The sequence below is a fragment of the Phalaenopsis equestris genome, unplaced genomic scaffold (assembly GCF_001263595.1).
Source record: "Phalaenopsis equestris unplaced genomic scaffold, ASM126359v1 Scaffold232479, whole genome shotgun sequence".
NCBI lineage: Eukaryota > Viridiplantae > Streptophyta > Magnoliopsida > Asparagales > Orchidaceae > Phalaenopsis > Phalaenopsis equestris.
In genome coordinates, this window is record NW_018250444.1 from 71,439 (window position 1) to 91,845 (window position 20,407).

The 20,407-nt window shown below is 35.6% G+C and overlaps 1 protein-coding gene across 1 annotated transcript in view; it reads right to left on the reverse strand.

Annotated features, from left to right (window-relative positions):
- The window catches only part of LOC110038318 (S-adenosyl-L-methionine-dependent tRNA 4-demethylwyosine synthase), a 29,209-nt gene extending 12,822 nt beyond the window's left edge, over positions 1 to 16,387 (reverse strand). Inside the window, exons 1-5 of the mRNA XM_020743121.1 lie at positions 15,420 to 16,387; positions 7,791 to 7,906; positions 7,462 to 7,637; positions 6,788 to 6,978; positions 6,620 to 6,706 (exon numbers count right to left, since the gene is read on the reverse strand). Of these exons, the coding sequence (XP_020598780.1) occupies positions 6,620 to 6,706; positions 6,788 to 6,978; positions 7,462 to 7,637; positions 7,791 to 7,906; positions 15,420 to 16,298 (1,449 nt within the window). The 5' untranslated portion in view covers positions 16,299 to 16,387. The remainder of the gene's footprint in view (positions 1 to 6,619; positions 6,707 to 6,787; positions 6,979 to 7,461; positions 7,638 to 7,790; positions 7,907 to 15,419) is intronic.
- Positions 16,388 to 20,407: the final 4,020 nt, after the last annotated feature.

Here is a 20,407-nt window from a genome sequence, read left to right on the forward strand (position 1 = left end):
AAACCCTCTCTCGGGTAAGGGCCAAACAAAGCAAACCAAGCCCCCAACTAGAGCCAAACCCAGCCCAGCAAGGCTAAAACAAGACCCAAGCATTGATACAAATCCAGGTTTTAATAGAAATTAAAACCCCAGTCACTTTTAAACAAATCGAAAGTCAGTAAGAGCCCAAAGTGAGCTTCTTAAAGCTAGCAAAGAGAACTTGAACACCTCAACAAAAGGTCAACGTCTCATGCTCCTGTAATGAAAGCCGAATGCCCACACAGCTCCAAAGCCGAGTCATTACAAGCCAAAACCGAATTTAAGAAGCACCAAAACCGAGCCCCACAAGGACCAAAAGCCAAAACAGAGCTGAACAAGAAAAAAAAAAACCAAGTCCAGCAATATGAAGCTCAACAAGAACCAAAAGCCAAAGTCAGAGCTTAACAAGATTAAAACAGGCTCAAGCATTGATATAAATTCATACTTTAATAGAAATTAAAGTTCAAGCCGTCTGTAGGTAAAACTGAGTCATCCAAAGTTAAGAAACAACCTGCATGTCTAAATATTCCAAGCATAAAACGATTCCAACAGATATTTGAACAGGGGTGATGCCTCATGAGGAGCTAAACCGAGCCCCACACATGTATAAAAAAATAAAATGAGCTTTCTAGCATTCATTTTCAAGCAAGAGCAAGTCTTAAGATGCCAAAGCCGAAACCTCCCTAGCATGCATGAAAGCCCCAATAAATTCTTCAATATCTCATGCTAAACGAAAAATAAGCAGAGTAACAATACACATCCCAACACGCTTGCAAGAGGAGTAGAATTTATTCCAAAACCATGTTTCAATTATCAAAATCGCTGTCAACATAAATATGATAGAATAAACAAAGAACATGCCATATCTCCACCACTTTAAGCAAATATCCAAGTCTAACTCCTAAAACATGCTCACATTTCATCTTTCATATGCTTTTAGAGTGAATGCTTCGAAAGATATGAAAGTAAAGAGAACTACCATGCTATATCATCCAACAGAGCCAAGCTCAAAGGCTCGGCAGAGAGGAAAACCGAAAGGAAACAGGGCACCGAAGAAGAAAGGAGAAAAAGGGGTACCTCTTTAATGTCAAAGTAAAAACACTGCAACACAAGAATTCACCTCAAAGAAGTGCTCTCACAGAAATTCCCTTTCCAATCTCCTCACAGCCAAAATTTTTTACTCTCCTCTTAGAAAACCTTTTCTCAACAACCCCAAAAAAAATCAAAAGAAACTCTGTTTATAGGCCGCGAAGAGAGGAGAAGAGAAAGGAGATCACACCATCGACCCACGGCACTCGAATCGGGCCAAAGAAGAAAATGACGCGCTCCCTTCTCACAGAAGGCGAAGCCACCGAAAAATCTCGGACAGAGCGGCAAGCCCAGTAGCAGCGAGGGAAGCATCGGGAAGAAGAGAAGATTTTGTCATTCAATTGTACCAGGGAACAACCTTCCCAGATTCAAACTACCAAGTAAAGGAAAACCGCAGCCTAGGGAGACTGGCACGGCTTCGGGAAGGAAGGCTGCGAGCAGAAGGATGTCAGGCAAGGACGAACGAGGTCAACTTTCTCTCGCATGGAGGAGGAGGAGCTTGGTTGGCTTGAGACCGAGAAAGGGAAAGGCCAGACACGTGAACGGGAGAGGGAATGGAGGCAGAGCTCGGGTGCGTGAGTTTAGGGATTTAGTGTTTAAAGAGGAAAGAGAGAAAATGGTTTTATATAAATTAATATATATACATATATACATATATATATATTAAATTATATGTGATTTACTCGCGCACGGTGTCGTAACAAAATGGGTGTCCTTCCTAGGCAAAATCGACGCTCCAGACGTGCCGGTGCAGTCCGGTTTCAAAGTCAACGCTCCGGACGTGCCGGTGCAGTCCGTTTTGTCACCCGGGCTCGCTCGGACGACGTCGTCGACAATCGGGTCAAAAACGCGTCAAAATTCAAATTTCATAAAATTTCGACCCGCGATCAATGGTTTCAAAAGGTTTATTCAAGCCTTCGACGGGTAACAGTGCAAGCGATGCGAATTGTGGCGATCGGATGTATCGACTCTCTGAATTGTAAAGTTTTGTGCGCGCGGGAGTGCGAATTGTGCAGAAGGCCACCCTAAGGCTCCAAAGGCCCTATAGGAACCCCTTTTGGGTTTCCTCATGTTGGTTTCACCCTTCTAAGTGCTAGAAGTCGATACCACACACACGAAACTCCAAAAGGGTACAGAAGTAGGTTGAATTTCTAAAACGAGGAGGGTCCCATTTCTAAGGTTCTAAGATAGTCGAAGGGAGATCCCTAAGGCTAGATCCTAAACCCTAAGAGGAAGACTAGACCTCACCAAAAATGAGGTCAACAAATGTTCACTGTGCTAATCAAAGAAGATCGTGCAGTTTAATCACGTAAGATATAGAATGGTTTTTTACCAAGAAAATTGAGTTTCATTCATTTTTTCTAACATTTAGTTATAGCAAAATTTTTACCAACCAATTCATCCCTAATAGAATATTGAAAGTCTGAATTGATATGATAATTAATTCTGCTTGCAATTTCTTATCATGAATGTTAACTGTACCACACAATTTCTATTTGCATAAAATTTATTTCCTGAAAACAAAACAACACACATGTAGGAGTAAAATGCACAATATCAAACATTAAACTGACAACAAATACATTAGAAATGAAAAAATGTGAAGCACCTAAATAAAAAAAAATAGTGTCAAGCTGCTCATACGTCAGAAGCGTACCTATAACCATTTCTTTAAATTTTTGGCTTTTTGAGGGGTAATTACAAAAACTCTAGCTTTTACTGGCTGATAAATTTTACGCTCTGAAGTTTCACCCTTGTATTGAAGGCCTTCCCAAAAACTGAGTTTTGTTGGATTTACAGTCTTCTAAAAATTTTATGGGATGCCCCGTCCTTGATGTCAGCGATCTGCTATCTCTTTTCTATTATTGCATACAGTTCATCTGAAGATGCCCTGGCTAACCACATTTGTAGCACTTTCCTGAAGTCATCAAGGGCTACCCAAAATAATTTTTTCTAGATTTCTCACAAACTGGCTTTTCTGACTGAGACTACTTCTACCTACCTTTTGATTTAATTTTCTTAACTTGGAAATAGTCTCTCTTGTCAAGATCCGATAACTGGAGAAATTCAGCTCATTCTCAATTCATTTGGATTTTCAACTAACACTAAAAAATCACTTATTTCAAATGGGGTTAAAGCCAACTTCAACTAATCTCTGAGGTTGCGCAGAAATTGATGACCTTTTCTTCCTGGGTATTGATATAATGAGGTGCATATCTGGAAAGAAAAATAAATTATATCTCATAGCATAATTGATCTGGACTTCTAAGTAAGATTGTAAAATTTATCTTGCAGTTGTAATATGACTAAAGGCAAATAAAACCAATTTTTGAAGACTTTAACAAATTCATCCTGCTTAATATGTGGAAAATATGTCAGTTGAAATTTTTCTTGATGTTGCACCTGTCACCACCTCTCTGTCTCGCATTCTAGCATTAAAGTGGCTAAAACCACTTTCTTATTTTCTGGGCAAATCATATCATCCAGAATCTTCCCAATTTTCAATAGTCAATCTTCGACAACTGTTGGGTCACTGACAACCTTGAATGTCGGTGACTTGAATGTTTGCAAAATTTTTTTAAGAGTCAATAAACTTCTGCGCCAAGTTCAGATCTGAGTCTTGTACTAACGGAAGATTTCTCAATAGCAGTCATTTTGTCAACCAATTGTGATATCAGTTGCACAATGCCCTATAATTCAATTGCTCTAATTTCCTAATTTGTCCTGTTCAAATTATTAAGGTTCAAAAAATCGAACCGGCCATTGCCGGTTGAACCGGGCGACGTCATAAAAATAAAAAATATTAAATATAACTTACATGACATAAAAATTAGATAAAATTCAATATGAATGGTCAACAAGAGGGAAATATAATCAAGAAAATACAAAATCATAAAAAATTAGGGTAATTGACTAATAAACATGCATATTTTAAAAATTTGGCATAATATAAAAATTACACTTTAACCAGTTGACTAATTTTACCTTCAGTTCTGGTCGATTGACTGATTTGACCGCTGGTTCCAGTTGCTTCTTCCCGATTTGATGCGGAGTCGGTTTTCAGCACAACCAAAACCGGACCACCAACTGGTTCAATGTAGAATTGAACAGACCGATTCGGTCCAATTTTTAAAATGTTGTTGATTATCATTTATTTTCAAGACATTTCCAACTCATACCTCTTGCTTTGTAATTAGTCTAGAAGACTGCCCACGGTACTTTTTTATTCTCCTTCAAACATTCATCTATTTTCGCACAATTTATGAGCTATTAAATTCAACATAAATAAATATGTACCATATAGACCATACAAGCTCTCAAATATGAAATGAAAAAGATGTACAAGTCACACCTTCACACCTGGCTACTCCCTTGGGTGTTTTTTATCCCTTCTTGAAAGACAACATAGAGTGAATATCGATAAACTCAGCAAAATAATCAAGGCTAAAAAAAATTGTGTACATTGAAAAGAAATAATGTGCATGCTCATCTTTAACTATATATGTCCACAAAAGTCACAACACGCTAGAATCATATAAAACATGTAAAAGAAAAGCAAATAATGTAAAAAATCAAGATTACTATATAAAACATGTATGTCATTCAATCATGCAGAATAATCATAAGCATGTTCAGAAGAATCATCAATCTAAGTATTGTCACTTGTAATTGTATAGGTCTCAACTAATTCCATATCATGTCATATTATTGGATCGTCACCCAACTTGAAGGCTAAATTAGCTATTGATAAAGGTTGTCCACCCTTATATCAATAGCCCACCGGTACTAGTGGTTCCCAACATTCCATCGTTGTTCAGTCCTAATGGTTCCCAAAGTTTTGTCACCGACTAAATACCAGAAGTAGAGAATCCCAACATCCCTATCATTTGTATTACAAGTACTCGTGTAATAATCTACATATAACATCATTTGGGACATTTCTTAAATCATAATTCATGTACCAAACATTCATCGAGCATTTCATGTATAAAAAACATGAATTATAACAAATGAAAACCGGTAGGAAGTGATTTCGTAAACATATCTATCAAATTCATAGCATAGTAAAATTACATGTAACGTAAGGGGGCAATCAACTTACATTCATATAGCCAATGCGAATATCCATCCACAATATGCAAAAAATTCTAAATGCAACAGCTTCAAATATAGAATCACATGCAAACCTATAGAGATATAATTTTAAATTAGCACAAGATTATTTCTCTTGAATTAATGGAGCAGCCCTACAACGAGTTTCCACACACTCGTCTCGGTTTCATCTCCTCGTGTAAACAACCTAGCAATCGTAGAGGATTTCATGGAATCTTAGTTCATTTTGTGATTCAGCCTAATACTTAGCTCATTTATGAAATCTTACCACAAACAGACTTCTCGACATAACTAGCTCTTGTTTGATCCAGCCTATTATTCTTCCCTCTTCTTTATATTCCCTTAATCCTCTCTTAACCTTGTTGATCTCTTGCTAAAAGTCCTTATGGAAACCCACAGACCAAGTTAGTCTCTTCCTACGAAAGTTCATCTCCAATACAGTTACCATAAATGAAAAGTTCACAAATTCATGGCATACGTCAAAATGAAAGTGTAAGAAAGGAAAGGGATGTCTAAAATAGCATGAAAGAGAGTTTCCTATTTACCAATTTTGTCCTGGAGCCCTGAAATGCCTTTAGTGACATTCTGTCATGCGCACAGTTGTTATTCGATCCCGCCAGAGTTACAGTGCACAAGACAAAGCTTTCACTGAGGGAATGAATCAAGAGAGGAGAAGAAGAAATGTGTAGGCTCTGGAAAGGATACCATCCCCTCGAATGAAAACCAGAACTAAATATCGCATGAATAAGTCGATTGTGAACAAAGATCATGCGGGATTTGGAACTAATTAAAGTTTAATTAATTTAATTAACCCAACATCTTATTAAATTTATATATCCAATTCCATTCAAAATTCATATATAATATAACATATCGATTTGAGCAATACAATGCATAAAATTTTATAAAAAATGCTTCCATTAAATTTTTAGGGATGCAAAATTTAGAATATACCTTAAATTTGAAAATTTTGGTGTTACAATCAATTATTGTGATCATGAATACTATAAGAAAAGCAATTAAAATTGAAGAGGATTGAACCCAGAAAATTTTACAAGCATTAAACAAAACAAAGACGAAAACAAGCAATTGATTCTAAATTCTTAGAAAATCTGAAAAAAAATATTTGCTCAATACCTTATGATAGATGAGTGGTTCAAAAGAATTTCACATTCCGTATTCTAAATAGAAATAAGAAAAAGATGAGAATGAGCGTGTTCCAAATTTGTGGATAAAAGTAATTCCGACACCTTGTGCTACATTACCACATTTAGGAACAAATGACCAGATTACTATAGAAGCTAAACATCCTTAATAAAGATTTAATTTGGTAGAAGTAAGAAATACATCCTTGGCAAGCAATATAGCGCACTTAACCAATACAAGGAAGAGAACTCACAACAAAGCGCTCCCAAAAGTCTCTAAAAAGTGGTCTATCAATTGCCTTCAAGCTCTCCTTTGTTGCAGCATCAACGCTCACATATAACTGCAAGTGTAATGTTTATGACAAGTTGTTCGTTATATGGCATGTTTAGCAAGTTGATTGCATCAATTAAAGTGTACAAACCTGGGTAACAGGTTTTAACATCTTTATTCTATCAGGAAATTGAGCATTTGTAACAAGAAAAGTAGATATGTGCCTGCGGTGCAGTTCCTCAATAAGTGTATTTATCTCTGGATACATGATTGGCTCACCAACAAGAGACAATGCACAGTGTCTGGGAGATAGACCTTCAAGTAAATGCTGCTCCTTAACCCCTACAGTAAACGGAAGGAGAAGGTAAAAACTTACAAAAACAGAAAATGTTTAAGATTAGGGCTAGAAGATTACTAACCAGACCTTTTTCTACATGGAATATATTTTAAAAATAATCAAGCCGTTAATGTGAATTTCTGGAGGACTTTTTTTTATAAGTTAGCTTACTACAGTAAGAAAACTGATCGTGACTATTCATGGAAGTTACAAAACTCGACAACAAATCTTGACATCAGAACCATTTAAATTAAAAGAATGTCTACAGCTCAAATAAGTGTGTAACATGTCGACAACAAAAAGTCAGAAAACTACTATTTAAGTACGAAATAGCTCTTAACACAAGTATTAGTCAATGTCAACTATGAGTTACTAAATGAAAATATAAAAGCACTCATTCAATCTTTGTTAAGTTCAGATTGATAATGACCTCAGCCATCATACAGAAAAGTTCTCGAAAGTACAGTTAACATAAAATAGAGGCATACCTGGGACACCCTTCATTTGCTTTATCATTTTAACATGCAGGTCAATGGCGGCATCAACAATAACGAGAGGGTCATCCAGTTTCCACCGCCAATCTTTTCCCACAGGATTAGTATGATGCCGCCAACAAAATACACATTTATTTGCACAAGCTAAGCTTGGGGTTGCTTCCATGCACCTTGATACAGCATGAAAAAGAAATCAGTGGGAGGAATAGTTATAATCCAAAAATAAAACTGATACTTGGAGCTATATTATGAAATTTCAACAGCTACAAATATTGAATAGTGCGTCAAGCAACAATATTGCTATAAAGTTATGCAATCATTACCTATGACTCTCAATCCCATAAAATGAGTGCTTGTAGCAGCCCCCGCGCCCTCGAAGTTGTGCCTTCGTCCATCTACAAATTTTAACACCACTATGTGAACCAATAATCTTGTATCCCTGCATTGATGAATGGATGCAAATCACACAAACGTTGCCCTTTGCCGTCTTTTAATGAGAACTCAAAAATGAAATTATGGGCAAAAAAAAATAATAGTTATCACATGAGGAAAACAAAAACGAAAAAATGAAACATCCAATGGATGAGAAAAACCAACAAAATTTGCTCAACTAGAGACATGTACCAAGTAATTTTCCAAAAATAAAATGCATCTGCTGCTAAATTAATGAACGAAAAAAAATCAGGAAATTATGTGCATTTCTAATTTTAAACCTTAATCAAAAAAATTGCGCAAGTTAACGTTCCAGAAGTCCCTGATGTGATGGATGTATTATGATTTGTAAGAAAAACTAAACAAAGTCAACAGTGTTTTGTAATCATTTCTTAGTTAACCTAGCTAGGATTTCCTCCATTACTAAGCCCGTAACCTTGCCAAGTTTACCTAGCCTGGATAACCGTGATTCATGAGAAAAGCTTTTGGAAGGTTTCCTAATCACCAAACCATGAGTCTTCTAAATTGTCCGTGGTTATATATTCTTTTCTTCTCATCCCCAGAATTCTTATCATAAAAAATAGACTCGATTTTTAATGCAACCTTAACCATAAATGAAGCTAGTTAAAGAGCACGCCTAATGAAACTCAAGCCAATTTAATTTCTTGGATTTCTAAAGATATAACAGTTTTGCTGACCGCAGTGCTTGCTCCTTAAATCCCTTCCTTCTAGACATTCACTTTACTTCCTATTTTCCTTTTTTCAGATAGTCGATCAAAAGTATTGATGGCGTTAGGAAAAGGTCGTATGTGTAGTACTGACTCTAACCACAAGCACCATATGATTGGTTAGGAAAAAGGTTGTACAAAAGCGAGAAGGCAGGTGATCTATAAGGTTTCAATCTTGAATACATGAAGTGAGTCCTACTGGAAAACTAGTGATTGAAAATTGGTAAAACAAAAGAAGGTATTTCAATTGGAGCTAAAATTAGCCGTAAAAAAATTAATAGGGAGAGGGGTTTGCCTGTAATAGGAAGATGTAGGATTGAACTTCTCACCTGCAATTAATCTAGAGATCCTGCCTGCTTTATGCTGCCCATTCCAACCAAAATTAGAAGCCTTAATCTAGAGCACTATAGCCACGCTAATTTTTCAGTGTTTATTTCTTTTCCCCAAATTTAAATGATTTTTTCCCAAACATTTCAACGTTGTCATTTAATGTAGAATACTCGAAGCTTCGAAAAACAACAAAAACAAAAAAAAGAAAAATTTGCTGCCGTAAGCAGCATTGATTGAAATACAATCTGAGTTCATTATTATAAGTTAAGCAGGGAGGGGAGAAATGATGCGTGATGGTGCCAAACAGCCTTGGTGCCTAGGACATATAACTTTGAAGTATTTTCAGCAAATGCCTATGTTATTCAAGTCATCTTATGTCTTTTCACCATTAGTCATTTTAATATTTTGTGCATTGCATGTTATACTATATATTAAATGAAAAAGACCGAGAACTTTTCCCACTCAAGTATTAAAGCTTTAAGAGAAAAAGAAAGACCAAATTGAATCAAGATGTTACGTCAGTTCCTAAGAGCAATTTTGTCTTTATTAGTCTAAGGACAACTTAGTCTTTTGTTATTTATTATCATTTAGTATAAATAGGACTAATATGTTTAGAGTTATGCATAAGATTGTGGTTATGAGTATTACGGTTTGAGAGGGATTTCCTAGCTCTTAAATATATGATTTGGGAGAGATCACCAATCTCTCAAATTATATTTGCTTATCCTTTATGCATTCATGTGGGTTGTTTGGTACTATATTACTTTGATTTGATGTTGGTGAAACAAAGTATTTTCTTCGCACTAATTACCATTGAAAATCAACTTGGATCGTATCAAAATGGTATCAGAGCATTAAATTTCTACAAAATCAACGAAGTGATCGCAGCTTACAGGTGTCACCTTCATTTCATGACCTAGCCTTGCGAAATAGTAAAGCATCTCCTTCATGCACTTTGTGATTGAGCTCGCGATTAAATTTCTCGCGGGGTACGCAAGAGGACGGGGAAGGATCACATATTACTACGTGCCCAGTCATTGTACAATCAAATATAGGATTGTGACGATAGACGAGTATCTCCTTTGTGTCTTTCGGGATTAACCTCATGATTTGATTTCTTGAGGCATGACTTAGCGGCACAGTTGTGATCTGGGAAGCAGTCCATAGGATTTGAGGCAGACTACTTCACAATGCAGTCATGGTCAAACTAGCAAGAAAGCAGGGATCACGACGTGTAACTGGGAAATGAAAACGGGATCGCGGTGTGAGAATGATAGTCCCTTTGCTCTCCTCTGTATTGAAAAGTACGCCCAAGACCAACAGTGTAAGGATCGCACTCACTTAAGTTTTTCTAGTTTGTGAGGGAAAAAAAGCAGATAGTGAGGAGTCGGAGGAAGAAGCGATGGAGGGAGAGGAGAGCTTAAACCTGGAAGTAACGGAGATGTCCCTCAACTCAGTGGTGGGATTTACTCTAAATCACACTGTGAAGGTGAGAGGACAGATCAAGTAGAAACTAATGGTGATGTTGGTGGATAGTAGGGAGGCCACTCAACTTCATCTCAAATCGAGTTGTGGACCAATTGGAATTAAAGTTTGTAGATACAGAAAGTTTTGGGGTTATGATGGGGATCAAGAAGGTGAAGAAATGCAAAAGAATTTGCACGGGATTGGTGCTGACACTACAGAACATACAGGTGATAGAGGACTTCCTTCCCTATGACCAGGGAAGTACTGATATAATTCTAGGGATAAAGTGGCTACAACTGATCATACAAACAAAGGCGGATTGGAAATCCTTAACTATGGAGATTATGGTGGAAGGGAGCAAGGTGGAGCTCCGTGGTGACTCTAGGTTGTGCAAGACCTTAGTGTCAGTGGACCCATCAAATGTGTTGGCTATATTGAAAGGGCCACTGCCTAAAACCCACAAGGGAGTGAGAAAGTTTATGGGACATGCAGGGTGTTGCCAGAGGTTCATGATGGGTAGTAATTTGAATGTGTGGCCGTGAACGAATAAATTAAACAATAATAACTCTCAATGAGAAAAAGTGATGACCTAGACTTTTGAAAAGTTAAAAAAGGTCAAGACGAGTGTACCGTAGATGACAACGAGAACTAGACTCAAACCAATTTAATGACCTCGAAATGCTTTTTGTCTTTCTCCTATGGCAGAGGAAAATTCAGAAACTCCCTATGCCAACGGCAGAGAAGCGATCACAAATAAGAAACCGGCCGGCGGTTCGAATGGATTTTCAGTTGGACCTGTAATTCGAACAGCTCAACATCGGATCTTTGCAAATCCGTTTTACTCATGTCCAAACCGGTACCACTCTCGATTTCCGGTTGGAATGGTCCGACCGGCCAATCCAAACCAGTTTTCAAAACAATGCCTAGTAAAGTATCAAATAGCACTTGTGAAGCCAAGGAAGGATCAAAATCGCGCCAGGAAATAATGTCGATATCGCATGTACCTATAATCACAATACAGTCGCGATCAAACTATGTTGGAAGCTAACGGGAGGGTCATGGCGTATAGATCACTGAGTACATGGACACCAAATATCGTGATATAATTATGAGTCTAGTCAATAGGGAAGGCAACGATGGGATTACGCATAACCCTTACAATCGTCATTGGAGGTAGTTGGGAAGCATCATGGCATACAAGCAAATACCCTAGTAGTGATACAAACATGATTTGAGGAATGGGAAGCAACAAACAAAATCATGACTTAAAAATTCTCCGCCTTTGTGATAAAAAAATCTATTTGTGGGTAATGGTGGCCAAGAATTGGAAAAAAAATTGAAGGAAGAGGTAATGCAACTTAAATAGAGGAAAGATTTTCCTCCATTGACAACTGATTCGAGAACTTGAAAGAGATGATAAGGAGGCATGTCGAGCTGCAATCCATGACTCCGTCGGCGTTTCAGTTTGCAAACCCTAACCAAGGCTTGACCGAAAATTCATTAGCAAATTGAAATGAAACGAGATTGAAAAAGATGAACACGAGAAGGAAAGAATCCACCATCAAGAATCTCCTCGCGAGGCTCTGATGGGGGATGGATCAGAGAATTCTGATGGATACGGTTGGGTCGAAACATGGAAAAGGGATTATACAAGCAGTATGAAAGAGCGCAAAGAAAAAAAAAAAAGAGAAGTTAGAATGGGATGGGACTATGATCGAAGGAAGGAGCTTTACCCTTGATACATAGGGGAAAATAACAAAGGGAGAAGAAGTTGGGGTGGAGATATTGAGATTACGAAGTTAAATATATCGATATTCGAGGGGGACGACGCACATGAATTAGTGTATTGGGTGGAGTGATTTCGCGATGAATGGGATAAATGGAGAGAAACTAGTGACAATGGGGTTACATTTAGAGAGGAATGAATCAACATGATTTCAATGGAAGGAGGCTAGATACTTGATCCGCTCATGAGAATAATTTAAGGATTGCTTGTTAAAACATTTTCGAACCGGTCAGAAAAAACACACGAGAAATTCTTTGCATTGACTCGAGAAGGGACTGTCATGGAGGATCGAGAGAGATTCCAGCTACTGTCACGACAGCTGAGGGGGATTTATGAAACAATACAAGAGAGGAATTTCATGAAGGGTTTAAAACCCAATATACATGCAACACTCCGACTGTTGAAACCGTACAGATTGGGAGAGATGATGGAGCTAGCCCACCTGATGGAGGACAAGAACCAAATGGAGGACAACAGAAGCATCACCATGAGAGAATTACACATGAGTACTTGCACGACCATGACATCGATGACTCATATGATATCATTTCAGGGGGAACCACTAAAAAAGAAGAATATGGGGACACTACTCAGGGTTCAACTTCAAGAGTCTTACAGAGACAGAGATTCAAGAGAAACGAGCAAAGGGGTTATGTTTTTTTAGTTATGAAAGTTTTCCTCAAGGCACCGTTGCGAGAATAGGACGTTGCAGGTTCTCACACTGTGTGACGAAGAGACAGATGAACTTAATTCAGCACCAATTTTCCTTTATCCACTTTGAGGACAATGTGACTTCTTGAGAGAAAAGTAATGTTAGATCGGCATCTAAAGGCAAATTTGTCTTTTCTTATCCTAAGAGCAATTTAGTATTTTGTCATTTATTATGGTTTAGCATAGATAGGCTAATATATTTAGGGTTAGGGTTATGCAAAAGATTGTGTCTTGAGTCTTAGGGTTTATGGTGTGGGAGAGAACTCCTACATAAAAAAAGGTAGGAATTGGGAGAGATCGCCTACCTCTCCAATTCTAGGTGTTTATCCTTTATTTTAAGTGTTTGTAGCTATACTGTTAGCTTTGAAGAAAAAAATAATTGCTTTGAAATAATTTCTACGGAGAATCCTATCACGTTTATCATAATATATTTGAGTATTTGTGACTTCCAAAATCATTACAATCATTAGCCTTATCCCAAAGTCCTCATATTTTCATTTGTTTTTATTATGAGTGTTAAACAAATAATTTTTGCTTGGCAATCTCCCTAAACTTCTCTTTAAGTTCATCAAATGCCAACCAAAATTGCATTGAAATGTCTTCTTTTTGCAAAAATAACAGCCCTAAAATAGTTACAAATCAGGAGCATAGTGCCCAAAGTGCAAACAAGGTTTGAAAATGAAACATGAACCACAAATTCAGAGGCATCGATATTGACATGCCAAACACATCTCAAATATTCATTCATCATGTAAAGCTAATGTTTCAGATTAGCTCGAGTTACCCAAGATGAATTTGTTCTTGTTAAATCTCCTGCACTTCCCAACTTCTAGAACAAATAGAATCAAATAATTAATGTGCACTCATATTTATCTGTGTCAAATTAATCAGGTCAGTATATAAGCTTGAAATGTGTTCAAGAAGATGCTAATTTTGAGTTGGTTTGGACCACCTATAACTCAGAATGCCCTTAGCCTAAGTGGCCCGGAACCAAATCTCATCAAATCACTCGAGAATTAGCTCTAACTCAGTCCTTAATATTTAGCAAGTAAACTACTGAACTTGCTTGAGGGAGCGACAAAATCATTCATCAATTCAAAGTTATTTGCCACAAATAACTCAACATGTTACAAAAAGTACTCACCAGTTGGGTATGAATTCTTGGCCAAAGAACATGCAAGGGTTATTTGCCCTCAATTCTAAACTCATCTTAAGTTCTTGATTAATAAACGACCACAAACCTAATTAGCCCTCCACACAACAACATTGAGTTTTTATTTTATTTCTAGTCTCTATATAATTATACTATGTATATAATTGTATAATGTAGAATTTGATCTTTATATATAAATAAGGATTATTGGTTGAGTGAAGGCAAGACAAATCTTTTATGACAATTTCTCTAAGAACATAAACTCTAAATTGAATCTTCATAACTCAATTCGACACACTCATCTCTCTCCAAATAGATTTGTCCAAGTTCATTATAACCAATTCTCTAATATGTAGACCATACCTCTCTTTGACCATAATATATTTCTCTAATAAAATGTTAGTATCTTTCCACAGAGAGTTTTGAATTCAAGTATTTCTTATGCTTATTATACTTTGTAGTTCCTTGTTGTTTTAATGTACCTTATTAAGTTTGTAGCAGATTATTAGTAAAAGTGATAGTCTTGTTTAAGCGCAAGGATTAAAGCAACTTTTTCTTAATATATCCTCTTTAGTTCAATTCATCCAAATTTTCATTTTTCCTCTTTTTGTCAAACCTATTTCTTTTGTGGTATTCTTTGTCACATGCAATAAATAAAAAGAGTTCAACCCAATAAAAATAGGATCAGAAGCAAACTAGACATGAAAATATACAAGTGTAAGAGGCCCGCATAAATAATGAACATGAAAAAAGATGTATTAAAAATCGTCTGCTATAAAAAAAAACTTACGAAGATTTAAATGAAATCCATAAACCACATTGCCACCAGTTATTGATAGAATTAAAACTGCTTAACGACCAAAAGCCATGCTCAAATAAGAGTAGTTAAATAAGAGAAGGAAGATCGCTAGTTACTAGACATTTTCCATGCAATAATAAAATTGCACTTACTTAAAATAGAACCCACTGAAATCATAGAGGGTAAAGAATTTTTTCACATTCAAAACCCACAATAAAAATGATCCTGCATATTCAGAACCATAGATGATCTATACTTGTATGTCCAACTTGATTTACCGAGAAAATTAAAGAAATATGTTGCAATGTAATCCTGCAACAAAAATCTTACCAAGGCAAAGTTCTCTAACTCACAAGAAAGTAAGAAATTTGTACATTTTTAGACAGCCATAAACAAAGTAATGAAGTATAGAACTCCTATAGGTTAAAGTTGCCCATGATAGAACCAGTTAGTAATGGCCTTCAATCAGCAGATAATCAACCGAGCATTAATAATACAAACTAAACAGAAGTAAAATCGCATGCAATGGGACCCCAGTAATGCCACCTGTTTCTCCAAGTTTTTTCTAATGATTGGCGTAACCATCTCCTTGATCCCACCGTTACCATTGACCAGCTCCCCACTCGTTTTTTTCGACGGTGCTTTTCCAGCAATGTCTTCCAAATCAACAACATCATCCTCCACAGTCTCAATAACCACCTCATCAACATCATCAAACTCCACATCCTCTTCGAGCTCATCAACTTCATCTCTCCTCGCTTCATCACCCAATCTCCTTTCCCCCTTCATGAAACTCAAGATTTCCTCACTCCACAAATCGAATTCCTTTTCAAGCCCCCCTCCGTCCACATCCCCATCCCACAATGGCATCATCTCCGCAGCGCCCAGTTCCTTCATCCACCGCGTAAAGTCTAGCGCAGCAGCGTTGAAGGTCGAGCCGTACGACCGAGACCCAACCCCAAACACCGCGAACTGGCAACGGGTGAGCATCAGGGATCCAACACGGAAGTCGGCGGCGCTTTCTGCAAGCCATCGGGCGAGAAACGCAGCGTTGGGGGGAGGCTCGCCGTTTTCCCATGTGGAGGCGACAATGAGGACTACCGTTTCCTTGGGCAGGTCTTCTGGCTCGTAATCTCGGGGATCGACAATGTCGACCGCTATGCCGCATGCGGAGAGGCGGGTAGCGAGGCGACGGGCGAGAAACTCCGAAGTACCAGTCTGCGAGGCGAAGAAGATTTTTGCTGGTTGGTTAGGTTTAGGCTTAGGGTTAGGGTTTGGAAAAGTTAAGGAGGGTGTGCGGTTGCGGCGCCGGTGACGGAGACTGTAGGATTTCCAGAGGCAGAAAGCGGAAAAGGAAAGAAGAGCCACGAGGGCGAAGCGGGCTCCGGGAGCGGGAGCGGGAGCGGCACCGGAGATGATGGTCATATTGAATATTGTAGTTCAGATCGATTCTTCTATTGGACGATATTCACGGGAATCTACTTCGAGCATTGTGGCCAGATTAAGGAGAGGCTACTGCAGGAATCAAAATAATAATAATAATAAATTTTATTCATGGGATCAATACATATAGTATATTTTCTTTTATTTTATTTTCCTAAATTAAGTGAATTTAATCATAATAATTATAAGTTAATTGTTAGAAGTTATTTGACTATGATTCAATAACTACTACCCTTAAAGAATAGCCTATGCTTAAAAATTATTCATTGTACAATATAAAAGATAGATCAACCTTTTGGAATGTGGCAATTGTTTCTCTTTAAATAAAAATATATATGATAAGAATTATTGATTATCAATAACAACAACATCAAGTCTTTATCTCACTAAGTATGGTCAGCTACATGCATCTTTTTTCTACATTGTGCCCTATTGAGCGTCATAATTTTTATTTAATTCTAACAAATTAAAGTTATTTTTTATACTCTAAGACCAATTTTTTTAGGTTTTAACTATGTCTTTCTTAATATAAGTCTAATCTAAAATATATACTCTCCTTCCAGGATCTTCAGATAATCGCCATTTAATGTGACCAAACCATCTAAGACGACTCTCTCTAATCTTGTCAACCACTGGAATTAAGCCAATCCTATCACGGATATTTTCATTTCACATTTTGTCTCTAAGTGTCAAGCCACTCATCTACCTAATCATTGTCATCTTTTAGCAACACTTATCTTTTTTGTGTGCTTCAATTTTAAAGGCCAATATTTTGTGCCATAGAGCATTGCAGGTCTCATCGCCATCATATAAAATTTTCCTTTTAGTCTAAGCAGTACTTTTCTACGACGCAGTCGACGCAGTAGGTCTGATGCATACCTTCACTTCAACCAACCAACTTGAATTCTACTAATAACATCCCTGTATGTATCACCACCACTTTGAACTATAGACCCGAGATATCTAAAATGATCTCACTTTTTAATGATTTGATAACCCATAGTTACAACTCTGTCACTAAAGTTACTACTACTAAAAGTACATTCCATGTATTCAATTTTACACCTACTCAAATGAAGGCCTTTAGACTCCAATGTAGGCCTCCATAATTCAAGTTTTTTTGAACTCTTTCTATAGTATTATTCGCAAGAAGGATATCATCAGTGGAAAGCATACACCAATGTACATCCTCCTGTAATGTCCTATAAGAACATCCATAGCTAAAGAAAAAGGATTTGGCTTAAGGTCAATCTCTAATGTAATCCAACTAAAATAAGAAAATACTTGGTCAATCCTCCTTATGTTCAAACATTAGTAACAGCTCTAGTATACATATCTTTAACGGCTTGAATATAAGTCATATCAACACCTTTCTTCTCTCGAACTCTCCAAAAGACTTCTCTTAGAACCTTACTGTAAGTTTTGCTATACCAAGAAAAATCATATGTAGATCCTCCTTAACTACATAAATCCAAACTGATTATGAGAAATCTTTGTATCATATCTTAACCTATGTTCGATTACTCTCGCCCATAATTTTAAAGTATGACACATCTGCTTAATTTCTCTATAATTTGTACACTCTTGTGCATCCACTTTTTTTAAAAAAATGAGGACCAAAATACTCTTCCTCCTATCCTCAACCATCCATTTAGTTCTTAAAAGAATATTCAAATGTTTGGTAAGCCAAGAAACTCTCAAATCATTTTCACGCTTCATTTGAGATATTATCAGGTCCTACTGATTTTGCACTCTTGATTTTCTTTAAAGTCTCCTCAATGTCTTTTTTACTAATGTGACAGTAAAAATAAATTATTTTATTGTTATTAATGATATTAAGATCACAAAGGTCAATTATATTTTCAGAAATATCATTGAAAATTTTATCAAAATAGCTCACCCACATATGTCTTCCTCTAAGAAAATCATTTTTATTTATTTTCATTTTTAATAAACTTTACATAATTAAATTTTTACTTTTTTTCTCTTTATTGACTAATTTATACATATATTTTTTTACGCTCTTTAGTATCTAATATATTATAAATATTATTAAAAGTAGAAATTTTAGCATCACAAATTGTTCTCTTAAACTCTACGGGGCACCTTATATTTTTCACAATTCTCTAAGCTATTACGTTAAAGTCAATTTTTATAACACACCTTCTCATATGTTTTCTTTTCTTGCACAATATTATTCCACCACCAACTATTTTTTTTATCAAAACTTTTTCTTTTGATTCTCCAAGTACATCTTTTGTCACTAATTGAATAGTGCTTGTTACATTATCCCACATAGAATTTGATTCTTCATCAACATACCAAGTGTTAAAATCTTGAAGTTTACTCATAAAAATTATTTTATTTGTCTTATTGGTGCTCCCATCTAATTCAACAACAATATTTCTTGTATTCCTTATTTTACAACTCTTCATCTTAAATTTCATAACTAATAATCAATGTTTAGTACTTAAACTTTCACTTGGAATGACCTTGTTACACTCTCGATGATCTCTTTTTCTGATAACAAAATAATCAATTTTAGTTTTATTAGATTCATTCTTATAACTAATAATATGCTCACCTCTTTTCTTAAATAAAACATTAGCAATAACAAAATTATATGCTAAAATAAATTCTAATATAGTTCTACCTTCTTCATTAATCACTCCAAAATCATAGCCACCAAGAATATTTCTAAAATCTTTCACCACTCTATCCACAGGTCCATTTAAATCTCCTTCAATAAGAACTAATTCTTCAAGTGGTATCATTTATATTAATTCTTTTAAATCATTCCAGAATTTTTCTTTTCAACTAATATCTAAACCTACTTGAGGAGCATGATTACATATAACATTAAAAATCTTAGTATCAGACCAATTCTTAGGGCTATAATTCCATTTTCAATTATTTTAATTTTTACAATATTATATTTTAAACTTTTATCTATAATTATAGCTACACCAATCTAGAGCAACTCCAACATGAATACCAAAATTTAATACCTAAGCTATTAATCACCTTTACCTTTTCTCAAACCCATTTAGTTTTTAAAATAGATAAGATATTTATCTTCCTATGAACCATAATATCAATTAATTCTATTACTTTATCTTTGAGAGTACCAATATTCCAAGATCCTATCCTAATACTAATTTATATGAAGGCTTAAAACTAAATATAATAAACCTACTATGGGTAAAAGTTAAAAGTTAAGTCAAAGATAAAAATAATATTAGCTAGGCCTTCATATGTCCATCATATAATATGACTAAACTTGAAATCACTTAGCCATGAAAGCAATCAATCTAATGTAGCTATGAAATGTTTAATCAATAGCCATGAATTATATCATTTAAAATTAGCCTCATATTTCAAATTTAGGAAAGAAAATTGAGATTTATATGCAATTTATAAATGCTTGATTAGAAAGACATGGGTTTACACTCTTCAATAATATAAGAGCTGTTCATAGAAGAGTGAGAAGAAAGACTAGATATATGCAATTAGAGATACTCATTTAATCTTATAATTGTGTTTAGGTTAAGATTGCTAATATCTAATAAATTAAAACTTTGGAGCATATTAATTTAAGATCATACTTATGTTAGAATATCTATCCTAAGGTTCATGATATTCAATGCAAGTTATATGCTTATTATTTTTGTTATTATGAATATGCGCCCACTTATAAACTCTTATAAATTTCTCATCCAAGCGGTATAAATATAGTAAATTTTATTTTATTTCAATGTACATAAAATAAGTATTATTTTTTAACTATTTTTATTTAATTTTTTTATCAAATTAAACTAAATTGACTTAATACTACAACCTTAAAATTGATGTTTAAGAAAATAATCATTTAAGGTGACATTCTTCAATTCATTTATATTCTCACATTTACATTCCTGAATAGCCATATAAGGTTAAGTTATAATATGATAACTATTATTATTGAATCTAATATCATTTAATAATGAAGTGAAGCTATCATAAAAAGGACATGTCTTAAAATTAAAGGGATTGTCCCCAACTTATTTGTGTTGACTAATCTCATGCATAAGTAATTGCAATAATATGCAAAA